This window comes from Arvicola amphibius, chromosome 14 (assembly GCF_903992535.2).
Source record: "Arvicola amphibius chromosome 14, mArvAmp1.2, whole genome shotgun sequence".
Taxonomy (NCBI): Eukaryota; Metazoa; Chordata; class Mammalia; order Rodentia; family Cricetidae; genus Arvicola; species Arvicola amphibius.
The window spans coordinates 8,483,670-8,498,270 of record NC_052060.1 but is presented as its reverse complement, the minus strand read 5'-3'; the positions used below and the strand labels follow the sequence as shown (position 1 = coordinate 8,498,270).

The window sequence follows — 14,601 nt, the reverse complement described above, 5'->3', positions numbered from 1 at the left end:
ATTTGGTGCAATTATAACAGCACAAATAAGAAAAAATCCAAAGTTAACATGCCATCCACACGCTGCTAATTTTGCTGTCATGCTAATCTTACAGGCATAATGCTGGCACTGTTATTTAAAACCAAAACCATTACATCAACATTCAAGTGTTTGTACCAAACTAGATCCCATGCTACACACTGTCCCAGAAGCTCCAAGTCATTTACATATAGAATCATCAACCATTAGTGCAGTAAAACTAACAGTACATACTTTAAAATGTGCAGGTTTTTTCTGGTTGTGGAAGAGACCTTCAACTTTAGATTCTGCCAACAGCAATGTAAAGGAATTATGAACTGGCATAAACCTCCAAAGCCACTCCAAGATTAAGAGACTTCAGATTACAAATTCTTTTTAAGCAGTTGGTATTTCATCAATTGGTCAAATGCTAGAATTAAGTTATTACATGGTTTATTCATAAATATGAAGAAATATATTATCACTTAGAGAAAATATTTCCTTTTTAATCAATATTATACCTTTACCAAAGCCAAGAGAACAAGCCCATATATTAATATTTCAGCAGCAAGATGGCAAAGCTTGACAACACTAATCTTCATCTGAACCCGTGGCTCAGTTTCCCTGGCTAGAATATACTGTTTGTCTCATTAGAGTCCTTATTAGAAGTCACTCCACAGCCCACCAAATATGTGTGACAGCAATTTAACTTCAGGAAACAAAGTAGTCATTAAAAATTAATTAGTAATCCAAGAGGACTCCCAAAGAAATGAAGGAAAATTTAGTGGATTTATTTTGATATGGCTAGAGGTTTCCTAGGTGTGACACAATCAAGGAGTCATGGGTAAAATCATACCATCACATTACTTTCCAGATTCTCTTTGCTCATGTGTATGTGCATGTGCACACGCGCACTCACGGTCTCTACTCCAGCAGAGGGTAAGCTACAAAATGAATTCCTTCCCATCCATTCAGTCAATACTAGGAGAAAACAGTTTTGATACTAGAATGTTTGGTTTACTCATAAGCTTATACAATACCTGGAATCATCTGTCACTTCCTCAATAAAGCCTGATTCACATCTGGGACATATATATTCCTATAAAAGAAAAGAATAAATAAATAAAAGCTTTTCATTTCATTAGGAACCTAAGCATGTAGCTTTAGAATATCATGAAGTACAAAAGCTGATGATCAGGCTGGCAAGATGACTCAGAGGGTAGAGGACCTTTGCTGCCAAGCCTGATGGTCTAAGTTTGACCCACAGGTCCCACACAGCAGTCAAGGACAGACGTCCTACAACTTGTCCTCCTCCTCCATACTTGTGCCATTTCATGCACACACCTACACACACATTAAACAAACAAAATTCTATAAAAACTGTAAACATTTTAGATGTATTTACTTATTTTATGTCTATGGGTATTTTACTTGCATGTGTGTTTGTGCACCAAGTGCATGTCTGGTGCCCATGGAGGTCAGAAGAGGACAGGGGATCCCTAGTACTGAAGTTATGATGATTGTGAACCATGTGGATGTTAGAAACTGAACCCAGGCCCCTGCAAGAGCAATGTATGCTGTTAACAGCTCAGCCACCATCTCTCCAGCCCCATTTTAAAAAACAAACAAACAAACAAACAAAAACATTTAAAGTTGGCTCTGAAATGTATGTATTTGCTAATTTCCAGGCTGTTTGTTTTCTAATATACTCTGGAAATAAAGGATTTCATAAGATATTTACAAAATGGTTTCACAGATACCTAAGTCTCACTGAGAGAATAAAGGAGAGTGTTAAAATTTTGTTTATTTGGTTGTTCTATTTCATTTTTAATTTGGGATGGTTTGGGGTTTACTTTTTTTAAAAAAAATGTTTTTTCATTTGTTGTTTAAGAGGGACAATGGCAAAAACTGGATGGTTAAAGTTCTGGTTAGTTTTATGACAACTTGACAAGTTAGAGTCATCAGAGAGGAGGCTCAACAGAAAATGTCTCTATGGGATTAGGCTGTGGGAAAGCCTATGGAGGCATTTTCTTAATCAGTGATTGATAGGGAGGGTTTGGCTATTGTGGATGGTGCCACCCCTGGGCTGGTGTTCCTGGGTTCTATAAGAAAGCAGTCTGACTTCAAACTCTATTACAGAGCTACAGTAATGAAAACAGCTTGGTATTGGCATAAAAGCAGAGATGTTGACCAATGGAATCGAACCAAAGACCCGGATATTAACCCACAAACCTATGAACACCTAATTTCGACAAAGGAGCTAAAAGTATACAATGGAAGAAAGCATCTTCAACAAATGGTGTTGGCATAACTGGATGCCAACCTGTAGAAGAATGAAAATAGACCCATACCTATCACCATGCACAAAACTCAAGTCCAAATGGATTAAAGACCTCAATATAAATCCAACCACACTGAATCTGATAGAAGAAAAAGTGGGAAGTAGACACATGAAACTGCACCACTAATTAGTTTCTGAATCCTTCAATAATAAATCTGTCTTTAAATAAAAGCAAAGTGTGGGGCTAAGAAAGAATACACCTTTGAGATTCTTTACCACAGTTTTCCAGTGTGCTTTGTCTATTCAAACAGACCTAAGACATTTTCAACTAATTTCTTGTTCCAACTACTTCCTGAACACGAAAGTTGGTTATCTGCTATTGATATAGTTATTACTATCTCTAACAAAAATAATAACTCAAATATCCAAATGTTTTCTTAAAAGTGGTTGAGCCACATTGGAGCACTGGACTGAGCTCCCAAGTTCCAAATGAGGAGCAGAAGGAGGGAGAACTTGAGCAAGGAAGTCAGGACCGCGAGGGGTGCATCCACCCACTGAGATGGTGGGACAGATCTAATGGGAGATCACCAAGGCCAGCTGGACTGGGACTGATGGAGCATGTGATCAAACCAGACTCTCTGAAGGTGGCTGTCAATGAGGGCTGACTGAGAAGCCAAGGACAATGGCACTGGGTTTTGATTCTACTGCATGGACTGGCTTTGTGGGAGCCTGGTTTGTTTGGATGCTCACCTTCCTAGACCTGGATGGATGGAGGAGGACCTTGAACTTCCCACGGGGCAGGGAACCCTGACTGCTCTTAGGACTAGAAAAGGAAGGGAAGGGGGAGTGTGGGGAGTGGGAGGGAAATGGGAGGTGGGGAGGAGGTGGAAAATTTTAATAAAAAAATAAATAATAATATTAATAAAAAAGTGATTGAGCTATTCCTCACATCAAGATTAATTTAAGGAGAAGCTAATCAAATCAAGAAACAGTAATATTTTGTAAAATAAATGCCTTAACTTAAATAAGCACTAGAAAAAGAAACAAATTTTAGATTTTGCCTAGAGGACCCAGGGAAAGTATTTCTAAGACAGAATTCTAAGATATTAATCTGTTCAATAATGAAGGAAATTATGTATGTAGGACTGTGGTGACAGAAAATAGCACCTGGGGGCCAGGCAGGGTGGCGCACCTTTAATCTCAGCACCAGGGAGGCAGAGGCAGGTGGGTCTCTGTGAGTTTGAAGCCACCCTAGTCTATACAGCAAGTTCCAGCTGAAGCTACAAGAGACTCAGTCCCCCCTCCCCCAAAAAAGTAATGAAAACAGCAAGTTTGGAGGTTAGGAAGAACAAGAATGAAGGTGGATAGGTCACACAGAGAGTAAATATGGAAAACTTCAGATGGCCATGAACTTCATCCTGTGGATCAGCAGGATCCTCCATTAGTCACACTGAGAACGAGACACATTCATAACATGTATACTGTGAACTATTGTAAAAGTAAAATTAATTAAAGGTCATGTAAATCCTGCATCTTTTCTGTTCTTTTAAACTAAACCCTCCCAGGGATAGTGATTCCACTCCTTTCTCCCTCTTAAAAAACATTTTATATGAATATAAATGATGTTAATTTTAGATAAGTTGGGTATGGTGGAGCACACCTTTAATCCCAGCACTTGGAAAGCAGAGGCAGGCAGACCTCTGAGTTAGAGGCCAGCCTGGTCTATAGAGTGATTCCAGAACAGCCAGGGTTACCCAGAGAAACCCAGAAACCCTCAAAAAAAGAGCAAGAGAATTCAATCCACTGCCTGTAGACTCTCCCTCCAATTATGAGATGCATTTTCAAGGCCTGACTGTCCTAGGCTAGAGTATGATGTAACTGGTCCAAGAGTGGTGGTACTCCAGAGCTAGATGCTCTAAACTGGGTTTCTCCAGGTCTGCCAGAAGCAAAGACCTGTATTTTGAGATCTGTATTTTGTTTACAGTCATCTTAAGTTTACAAGTTAAGTAAAATATTCACCTCTATCACCTCTGCAGGGTGAATTCTGGGCCCAAGAAATTAACCTGGTATCTTGTCCTAGTGAGACAATAGGCTCCAGGCTTTAGAAGCAATTAGCACCTCTTTTGTTAGTTATTATCTCTTTTTCTCAGTCAGAGCTCTACCTTCCAGACTTGAATTCCAGCAGACAGGACTTTCCTGACACCCTCCCCTCCCCCCTGACTGTTTGCTATATAACAGCTTTTAGGAATAATAAAATTTGCACCTTGATCAGAAAGCCTGTCTTGCTGTCATTTCTCATGTCTCTTTCCCTTCCAGGTTTATCAGGGACTCCTGTTCGTGTCCCGCTGGCCAGGATACAGATCTAGCTGTTTCACATTGAAAGAGTTGTACACATGTTCACCAGGCACTCCCTGGTAACAGAGCGGAGGCCTGGGTATTCTGTAGCTAAGAAGCCCTTGTGTGTCATACGGGTGGTATTCCTTGGCCAACTGCTTTCTATCCTCTCTTCTTTTTCATTCTGTTTGTAGCTAAGGTTCAAAATGATAAAGTTCTTGCAACTGCTAACGGCATTTCTGTCTCTGATACCAACAACAGTACAGTCAAGTTTGAGAGATCACAACACTGATCTGTTTCTTGACCTGGACTTTACTATCTTCCTTATCTACTGCGCTTTTTCAAATGATCTATTTTTTTTTATTTTATGTGAACTGGTATTTTGCCTGCATGTATGTCTGTGTGAGGGTGTCAGATCTTAGTGTTAAGTTGGGAACGTAGGTCCCAGTCCCTCACATCTATCCCAGCCCCCAGGCCTGGTCTGGATTTCAAATTCCAGCAGGCCAGGTCCTGACCTCTCCCTGGGGGTAGGGTCAGGTGGGGGTAGGGTCAGGACCACTTCCCAGGGTACTTAAGTGAGGCCCCAAAAGCAGAACACGTGGTCTCCCTTTCTTGGGGGGGGGGGGTTGGCGTTCCAGCGGCTTCCCGGTTTCCCCCTCGGGGCCACCGGATGGAGAGCGCAGATCTCCCATTAAACCTGGATATTTCTTAATTTGGCTTGTTTTGATTTGGCTTGATTGGGAATTTTTGCGTCGGCAGGGAGCTAATAGTAAGAAATATTCCTAACACTTAGAATTACAGGCAGATGAGAGCTGCCATGTGGGTGCTTGGAATTGAACATGGGTCCTCTGGAAGAGCAGCCAGTGTTCTAACCGCTGAGTCATCTCTCCAGCCCTTCCCTGCTATTCTTTATAGAGCCATCCTGAATACATCATCCATGAAGGGAGAAAGGAACAGAAAAAATACCTCTGCATGAGACACATCAGCAGATGATATTTGTAAAGATGAGTATTTTCTTCCAGTACATCAATCATAGGCATTGGTGAAGAATCTCTACAAGGCTTGGGAATAAGACTGGCTTTGAGTGAACATCTATAACCATCATGCTATAGACGGGGGAAAGAATCCAAGTGCTGGCTCATATATATAGGCTCAAATATTTGAATGCTTAGTCCCTAGTTGGTGGACTGTTTAGGAAGGGTTAGAAAATGTGGCCTTTTGGGAAAGGTATGTCATTGTGGGTGGACAGCAAGGTTTCAAAAGAACATGCCAGGCCGTGTCTCTGTCTGTCTGTCTGCCTGTCTATAATTGTGGATTGGATGTAAGCTCTCAGCTACTGTTCCAACACTATGCATGCCTGCCTGCTGCCACCCATCCCAACTCCACCATGATGATCATGAACTTACCCCCAGATATTATAAGCAAGTGTCCAATTAAACACTTCCTTTTATAAGCAAGTGTCCAATTAAACACTTCCTTTTATAAGCAAGTGTCCAATTAAACACTTCCTTTTATAAGCAAGTGTCCAATTAAACACTTCCTTTTATTAGCAAGTGTCCAATTAAATACTTCCTTTTATAAGTTGCCTCCATCATGGTGTTTCATCACAGCAACAGAGGAACAACTAAGACAAAAAAACTAAGGCTTTAAGATTTAACTACTGGGCAGTGGTGGTGCACCCCTTTAATCCCAGAATCCGGGAGGCAGAGGCAGGAGGATCTCTGTGAGTTCGAGCCCAGCTCTTGTAAGAGCTAGTTCCAGGACAAGCTCCAAAGCTACAAAGAAACCCTGTCTCAAAAAACAAAAACAAAAACAAAAAGATTTAACTACCACAACTGGCAAGTACAAATGGATGGAATTAGAAAACACTGTCCTGAGTGAGGTAACTCAGACCCAAAAAGATGAATATTGTATGTACTCACTCATAAGTGGATACTAGCTATAAACAAAGGACATTGAGCCTATAGTTCATGATCCTAGAAAAGTTTAGTAATAAGGTGAACCCCAAGAAAAGCATACATAGAACCACCTGGAAACTGGAAACTGACAAGATTGCCTGACAAAACTGGAAGCATGAGGGTAGGGGGAGAAGGGAGGTTGAAAGGAGAAGAGGAGAGGAGAAGGGAAGCAGCAAGGAGAACTTGAGGGAATGTAATAGTAGAGATGGAGGAGGGACAGAGATGAGAGCAAGAATTGAGGGAGCCATTATAGGGTTAGCAGAAACCTGGCTTCCACAAGGCTGACTCCAGCTAAGACCCTAAGTAATAGACACAAGGGGGCCTTGATTTGCCCTGTAGTCAGACTGATGATTATCTTAAATATCACCACAGAACCTTCACCCAGCAACTGATGGAAGCAAAGGCAGAGACCTGCATCGGAGCATTGGACTGAGCTGCCCAAGTCCAGTTGAAGAGTGGGAGGAATGAGAATATGAGCAAAGATGGGTTCACCCACTGAAACAGACTACCTGAGCTAATGGGAGCTCACCAACTCCAGCCAGACTGGGAAGGAACACGATAGGACCAAACTAGTCCCCCTGAATGCATGACTAGGGCAGACTGAGAGGCTACTGGCGGTGGCACCAGGATTTATCCCTACTGCATGTACTGGCTTTTTGGGAACCTATTCTCTTTGGATGTATACCTTGCTCAGCCTACATATAGTAGGGAGGGCTTTGGACCTTCCACAAAGCAATGTGCCTTACCCTCTCTGAGGATTGGAGTGGGGTGAGGTGGGAGGGTGTGTAGAGGGAGTGGGAGGAGGGGCAGGAGTGGGAACTTGGATTGGTATTTTTTTAAGACTCTAATAAATTAAAATTAAAAAAAAGATTTAACTACCTTGATGAAAGGTCTTAGAAACACAAGCGATCACATTTAAAAATGACAAAACTCCATTGTGTCCTCTCCTTGGTAATAGGAAGCAACCAACCCAGTCAGCCTATCAACACAATCTAAAGTGATTTTTTTTCTTATTAATTTCTTCAATGACATCCTTGCCATTCCTTTATGATACGTATTACAATTTATTGTTATATTTGTTTTATAGTTTGTTAATGCCTTTCTCCACTCACAAGCTGTTCCCTAACAGCAGGGTCCTTATCAGTTTTGTTTATCACTAGAATGCCCAAGGCAAACAAATGTTCAACACCTGTTTGCTGAGAAAATGCTCATGAAATTACAATCCACACACCTTACAACTACAAAACGACAAAATACCTGAATCTTGTATGGTCAGAAAAGAGACAGAGCAGAAGTATATGACAGTTAAAGCCTAACATTTCAAAGCTAACACTATTAGGGATAATTACAAGGTCTAGAACACAGCTATAGTTAGCTGAGGTGGAAGAGATGAAGATCTTTAAAGTTTAATGCATCTGCCTGCGTTAAACTAAGCTTCCAAAATAAGGTTCACAAAAACAAACAAACAAACAAAAAAAAAACCAAAATAAGGTTCAGATTCATTGGCCAAAGGGGTCCCTTGGAACCTCCCCATATATCACAGCTATTGCAAAGGCTATTGGTTGCTCTCCATGACATGATGAAGACCCTATTGCTGAAGACAATACTTACTTATATCATCAATACAGAGAACTAGAATTGGTGCCTAACTAGAAGCTTTACCCATACTGACTAGCATTCATGGCACTGGAAGGAACTCTGTTCAATACCAGAGGAGAAAGGTAATCATCAGTATCACCTAGCTATAAGTATAAACCCTCAGGTCTACAATAGCAACCTGCCTGCAAGATATACTCATACAATAGTGGCACAAATGTTATGGGAGTAGCCAACCACTTTTTTAAAAATTATTTCAGGTCCATTTATAAGAAAGAACCCATATGTGACATTGCTAAAATGACCAAGAACCTGAGACAAGATACATCTTAGGACCAGGAGAAAACCTAATAATATTATTCTGCTAAGGGAACACAGCAATAAAATGATTCCTAACGACATACTACTATACCCATAGATTAGTACCTCATTCAACCTTCATCAGAGAAGCTTCTTCTTGCAGTACATAAGAATTAACAGAGACCCACAACTGAATAATGTTCAGAGAATGAGAGACTCTATATAGCACTGAGTCCTAAATGGATATCTTCATCAAACCTCATGTCCACCCCCAACCCCCACCTCAAGTCTCAGGGATCTGCATGGATGGGGGGAGGGGGAGCAATAAGATTTTAAAAGCAAGAGATGATAGTCTGGCTCTAAGCAATCAGTGTCTTCCAGAAACAACAGGATTGGTGCTCATATAAACTCACAGAAACTGTGGCAGCATGCACAACACAGATTCAAGCCAGATGGGCCCAGCACTGGGAGGAAATGGACACAAAGTCCTACCCCTAATCAAGAAACTCTCTACAACTGATACCTGCTGGTAAAGGGAAAATCAGTTTTCTCCAATGGATTGTCATTCACACTCCAGGACAGGTTCCAAGCCCAGGAATAGACACCTAACTAACACAAAACAAGCTCCTTGGTTTTTCTGTTGGTTGGCTGCGGGGGGAGGGGGAAGAATTCTGTGGACTTTTTTGTTTTGTTTTACTTCAGCATTTTTTTGTCTTATTGGTCTTTTGCTTGCTTTTAGTTTTTCAGGGTATTTTTTGTTTTATTTTGATTTGATTTTTTTGGGAACACAGAGAGAGACACAGGAGTGGAGTCAGGGTAGGGAGGTGGGTAAAATCTGGTAAGAGTTGGGGGAGGAGAAAAATATGATAAAATATATTATTTGAAAAATATATATAAAAAATAAAATACTACTCAGAGCTGTGGCAGATAAAAGATCACTTCAAATCACTTCAGATTTCACAACACAGGTGAAGACTGATGTAAATATCAAGAACTGAGTGAAAATACGTAAGTTTACTACCTTCTCTTCATGATCCTAAACAAGGTTCATTCTAAAAACCAGGCTCCTTTGCATGAGCAAAATATCTCTATGTACAAACCAAACTGTAAAAGTGCGATATAATTTTTCCTGTCACTTGGAAGTAGCAAATAATTCTTTCATTTACAAACACCAATCAAGCTTTTCTAGCAATTTTCTAGTACTATGAAAATATATTTGTTTAATAAACAGACCATCAGAATATCTTAACAAGCAGATAAGCAGGTATGGAAGAGGGCTAAGGGAGATGGCTCAGCTGGCAAAATGAGTATTGGGCAACCACCAGGACCTAAGATTAGATCTTCAGAATTCATATAAAAAACCAAGTGTGGCACCACCTGTAACATCCACCCTGAGGAAACAGAGACAGGCAGATCCCTGAAGTTCACCGACTGGCCAGCCTAGCCAAATCAATAAGCTTCAGGTTAAGTGAAAAACACTGTCTCCAAAAATTAAAAGCGGAGAACAATAGCACAAAACACCAATGTCAACCTTGGACTTATGCGCGTGCACACACACACACTTTTTAAGTAGTAATGGTAGCACATATCTGTATTCCTAGCACTCAGAAGGCAGAGGCAAGAAGATTGAACATTTTGGGCTACAAAGTATGAGTCTGTCTCAAATAATTAAAAATAATAAGAATTTTTAAGGCAGACATACTGGAAGAGTAATCAAGGATAAGTATATATTGCATCATCAAATTCAGGTGCCTGGGCCCCAGGTTCCTCTTCTCTGAACAATGCCAAGATCACAGCTTATACCAGCCTCTAGCTTCCTCTTCTATACTTTTATTGCTAACCTCCAATTCCCACACCCTCATCTAACTGTACACATTTACCCCTGAAAAAAATATAATGCAAATACTTTGCTGTTTTCTTAGTTATAATCACAACACAGCCATGCCCTACACAGACTGCAAGTACACCGCACTTTGAGTATTTACCTTACACTTCTAAAAATGGGCTAACTACATTTTTATGACATTTTTCAAAGGTAATTTTAATTACATTTACAAATTTTCTGTGACTTGAGGAGACTATGGGTCAAACAGGAAGCAAACACACCTTTTTCTCCACACCACTTCTCTTACCCAGGTATTGGGCCTTAGAACCATTCTGATATTTTCACATATGGAGCTGGGAACTGCAAGGATAGAGGGTAATGAGGAGCAGGATGGCAAAGCAAAGATAATCACCTGGTACTGTGGAAATCTTCCCTGTGCTTGCTCACACATTAATACAGCAAATCTATCCAACCTTTCCACCACTCCCCGGCCCCCAATATTTCCACTGTAAATGGCCTAATGTGGTCATCTTTTTGTCCTTTTTCTCTCCCCTGCTCCAAGTACTGGAGATGAGAGTCATATACAGGCTAGGGAAGCACTAAATCACTGAGCTACATCTTCAGCCCTGGTTATAAAATCTTATCAAAAACATTCCATGAGTTATTCCTACTATTAAATCTATAAAAGAAAAGCATATCACTCCTAATTTGCCAACTGAGAAAAGGAAGAAACAAGAATCCAGTTGTTTCCTCCAAAGTAAAAGTGATTCTGAAAGAACACTGTCCATAACCCTAAAAGAGATATTTAATAGGACCATAGGTCAGATGAATTAAGACATCTAAAGAATATTCCATCCAGTGGATACAAAGTACACATTCTTCTTAGTAGCCCAGGAAACCTTCCTAGAATAGATAACATTTTAAGACACAAAGCAACTTTAAAAAATACAAAAGAAAATAAATAATGTTAACAGGGTCTTAAACTGTAGTCCAGCCTGGCTTCAAACACTCTATGTTACTCAGGTTTGGCCTGAACTCAGAGCAATTGTCCTGCTTCTACCTCTAGCCCATGAGATTTGAGGGTGAGCCACCATGCCCTTCTTGAAATAATTACCATGTCAGTGGAATAAAGCTAGAAATCCACATAAGAGAAGCCAAAGAAACTACACAGTACTCAAGATTTAACAACACACTTCTGAAAGACACGAGTCACTAAAGAGAGCACTTAAGAAATTTTAAAATTCCCAGAGTAAAGAAGAAAATGAAAGCACGACTTATCAGAAATCTTTATGACACAGTAAAACCAGTTCTTTTTTTATTTTTTTAATTAAATTATATAATTTTACAAATTTTCACTTCTTCCTCTCCTCCCATTTCCCCTCCCCTTCCCCATCCCCTCTCCCTCTCCAGTCCAAGGAGCAGTCAGGGTTCCCTGGATGGATGGGGCAGTAAAACCAGTTCTAAGGGGCAAGTTTACAGTTATGAATACTTATATTTTAAAAATCAGAAAGATCACTAGACAGTGGTGGTACATTCCTTTAATCCCAGCACTCCTGGAGGCAGAGGCAGGTGGATCTCTGTGAGTTTGAGGCCAGCCTGGTCTACAAGAGCCAGTTCCAGGACAGGCTCCAAAGCTACAGAGAAATTCTGTCTCAAAAAAACCCAAAAAACAAAAATCAAAAAAACCCAGAAAGATCTCAATAAATAACTGTTGTGGGACAATGGTCTGTATCCTGTCAATTATGTTTTTAAATAAATACTGATTGGGGGGGAAGGGCTGGAGAGATGGCTCAGTGGTTAAGAGCATTGCCTACTCTTCCAAAGGTCCTGAGTTCAATTCCCGGCAACCATATGGTGGCTCACAACCATCTGCAATGAAGTCTGGTGCCCTCTTCTGGCCTGCAGACATACACACAGACAGAATATTGTATACATAACAAATAAATAAATAGATAAATAGATAGATAGATAGACAAATAAATAAATAAATAAATAAATAAATAAATACTGATTGGCCAGTAGCCAGACAGGAAGTAGAGGCAGGACAACCAGACAGGAAGTAGAAGCAAGTCAGTGAGAACAGGAAAATTCTGGGAAGAAGGAAGTTCCCTCTGCAGTCCTGGCCCAGCCACAGAAGAAGCAAGATGTGACTGCCCTGCAGAATAAGGTACTGAGCCACAAGGCTAACAGAGATAAGAACAATGGGCTAATAATGTGCTATATAAGTTATAAGAGTTAATAAGAAGCCTGAGCTAATGGACCAATCAGTTTTTAACTAATGTAGACCTCTGTGTGATTTCTTTGGACTTAATGATTGTGGGAACCGGGCAAGACAGAAACCCTGACAACAAATAACAATATATTTCAAAGTCTTTTAAAAAAAAAAAGTCAAATTCAAAATTAGTAGCTGTAAGGAAAAAATGAAAACCAGGGCAGAAATTAATGAAACGGAGAATAAAGGAACAACACATAGAATCAAGTTAAGAGTTCATTCTTTGAAAAAACAAAAAGCAAAAACAAGAATTTGTGCTAGATATGTGTTGTTAAAGCAAGCACAAACCCTATGAAGCTTTTATTTTATCTTATTTATTATGTACATCATGTTTAAATACGTGTGAGTACAGTACCCAGAGTACCAGAAGAATGTGCCATGCCAGGCGGTGGTGGCACACGCCTTTAATCCCAGCACTCGGGAGGCAGAGGCAGGCGGATCTCTGTGAGTTTGAGGCCAGCCTGGTCTACAAGAGCTAGTTCCAGGACAGCCTCCAAAGCTACAGAGAAACCCTGTCTCAAAAAAAACAAAACAAAAAAACAAAACAAACAAAAAAAAAGAATGTGCCAGATCTGTTGGAATTGAAATTACAGGCGGTGACCTGCCTGACATGGGTGTTAGGAATACAAATCCAGTCCTATTCAAGAGCAGCATGTGCAAACTGGGCGGTGGTGACACCCGCATTTAATCCCAGCACTTGGGAGGCAGAGGCTAGCAGATCTCTGTGAGTTTGAAACCAGACTGGTCTATAGAGTGAGTCCCAGGACAGCCAGCGCTACACAGGATAGCCTGTCTTGAAAAAAAAAAGAGGGAAAAGAAAAAGTAAACTACAGACCAATTTCCCTGATAAACACAGATGTTGTAGAATAGAATATTTGTTTAACTATGTAAAGATGTGGTGCATTTGTTTGTGTTGCAGAATAATTAAATGTGTAAAGACGTGTTGCATTTGTTATGCTGCATTTCTTTAGCATATAAAGACAGGTTGCTGTTTCACTTTGCCTGCCTAAGGTACCTGATTGGTCTAATAAAAAGCTGAATAGCCAATAGCTAGGTGGAGGAAGAATATGTGGGGCTGGCAGACAGAGAGAAGAGACTAGGAAGAAAGAGAGGTAAACCCCTGGGGCCAGCCAGGCAGCCACCAGACAGATAGACATGGAAGAAACAGGAAAGTAGGACATACAGAATGAAAGAAAGGTAAAAAGCCCCAAGGGAAAATGTAGATAAAGAGAAACAAGTTAAAATAAGTTATAAAATAAGTTATAAGAGCGCTAGTGGGTCAAGCCTAAAGTAAGGCGAGCGCATTCATAACTAATAATAAGTCTCCATGTCATGATTTGGAGGCTGGCAGTCCAAGAAAGCCTGCTACACATAAATATAAAATTTCTCAATAGTATCTCTCACAAACTGATCTAAAGAACCAATTAAGAGTGCTGGAGAGATGGCTCAGTGGTTAAGAGCATTGACTGCTCTTCCAGAGGTCCTGAGTTCAATTCCCAGCAACCACATGGTGGCTCACAACCATCTATAATGAGATCTGGCGCCCTCCTCTGGCCTGCAGGCATACATGGAGGCAGAATGTTATATACATAATTAATAAACCTTAAAAAAAGTTCTTAAAAAAAAAGAACCAATTAAGATCATACACCTTAGCTGGGCAGTGGTGGTGCACACCTTTAATCCCAGCACTCAGGAGGCAGGAGGATCTCTGTGAGTTCAAGGCCAGCCTGGTCTACAAGAGCTAGTTCCAGGACATGTAGGACTACTACACAGAGAAACCCTGTCTCAAAAAACAAAAACAAAAACAAAAAAAAAGATCATACACCTTGACTTAGTTAATTTCTTTCCAGAATGCAAGGTATGGTTCAACATACATAAGTCAATAAGGGTAATATAGCTCATAAATAGACGTAAGGATAGAAATCACACAATCATTTCACTTAGATGCAGATAAAACCTTCAACAAAATTCAACATTTCTTCACAATAAAATCACTGTAATTTTTCCCTTCTCAAGAGCACCAACTGATGGGGCTGGA

The 14,601-nt window shown here is 40.3% G+C and overlaps 1 protein-coding gene across 1 annotated transcript in view; it reads right to left on the bottom strand.

Annotated features, from left to right (window-relative positions):
* The window catches only part of Rnf115 (ring finger protein 115), a 64,648-nt gene that overhangs the window by 29,394 nt on the left and 20,653 nt on the right, over positions 1-14,601 (bottom strand). The window contains exon 2 of the mRNA XM_038311748.1: positions 1,038-1,096. Within this exon, the coding sequence (XP_038167676.1) occupies positions 1,038-1,096 (59 nt within the window). The remainder of the gene's footprint in view (positions 1-1,037; positions 1,097-14,601) is intronic.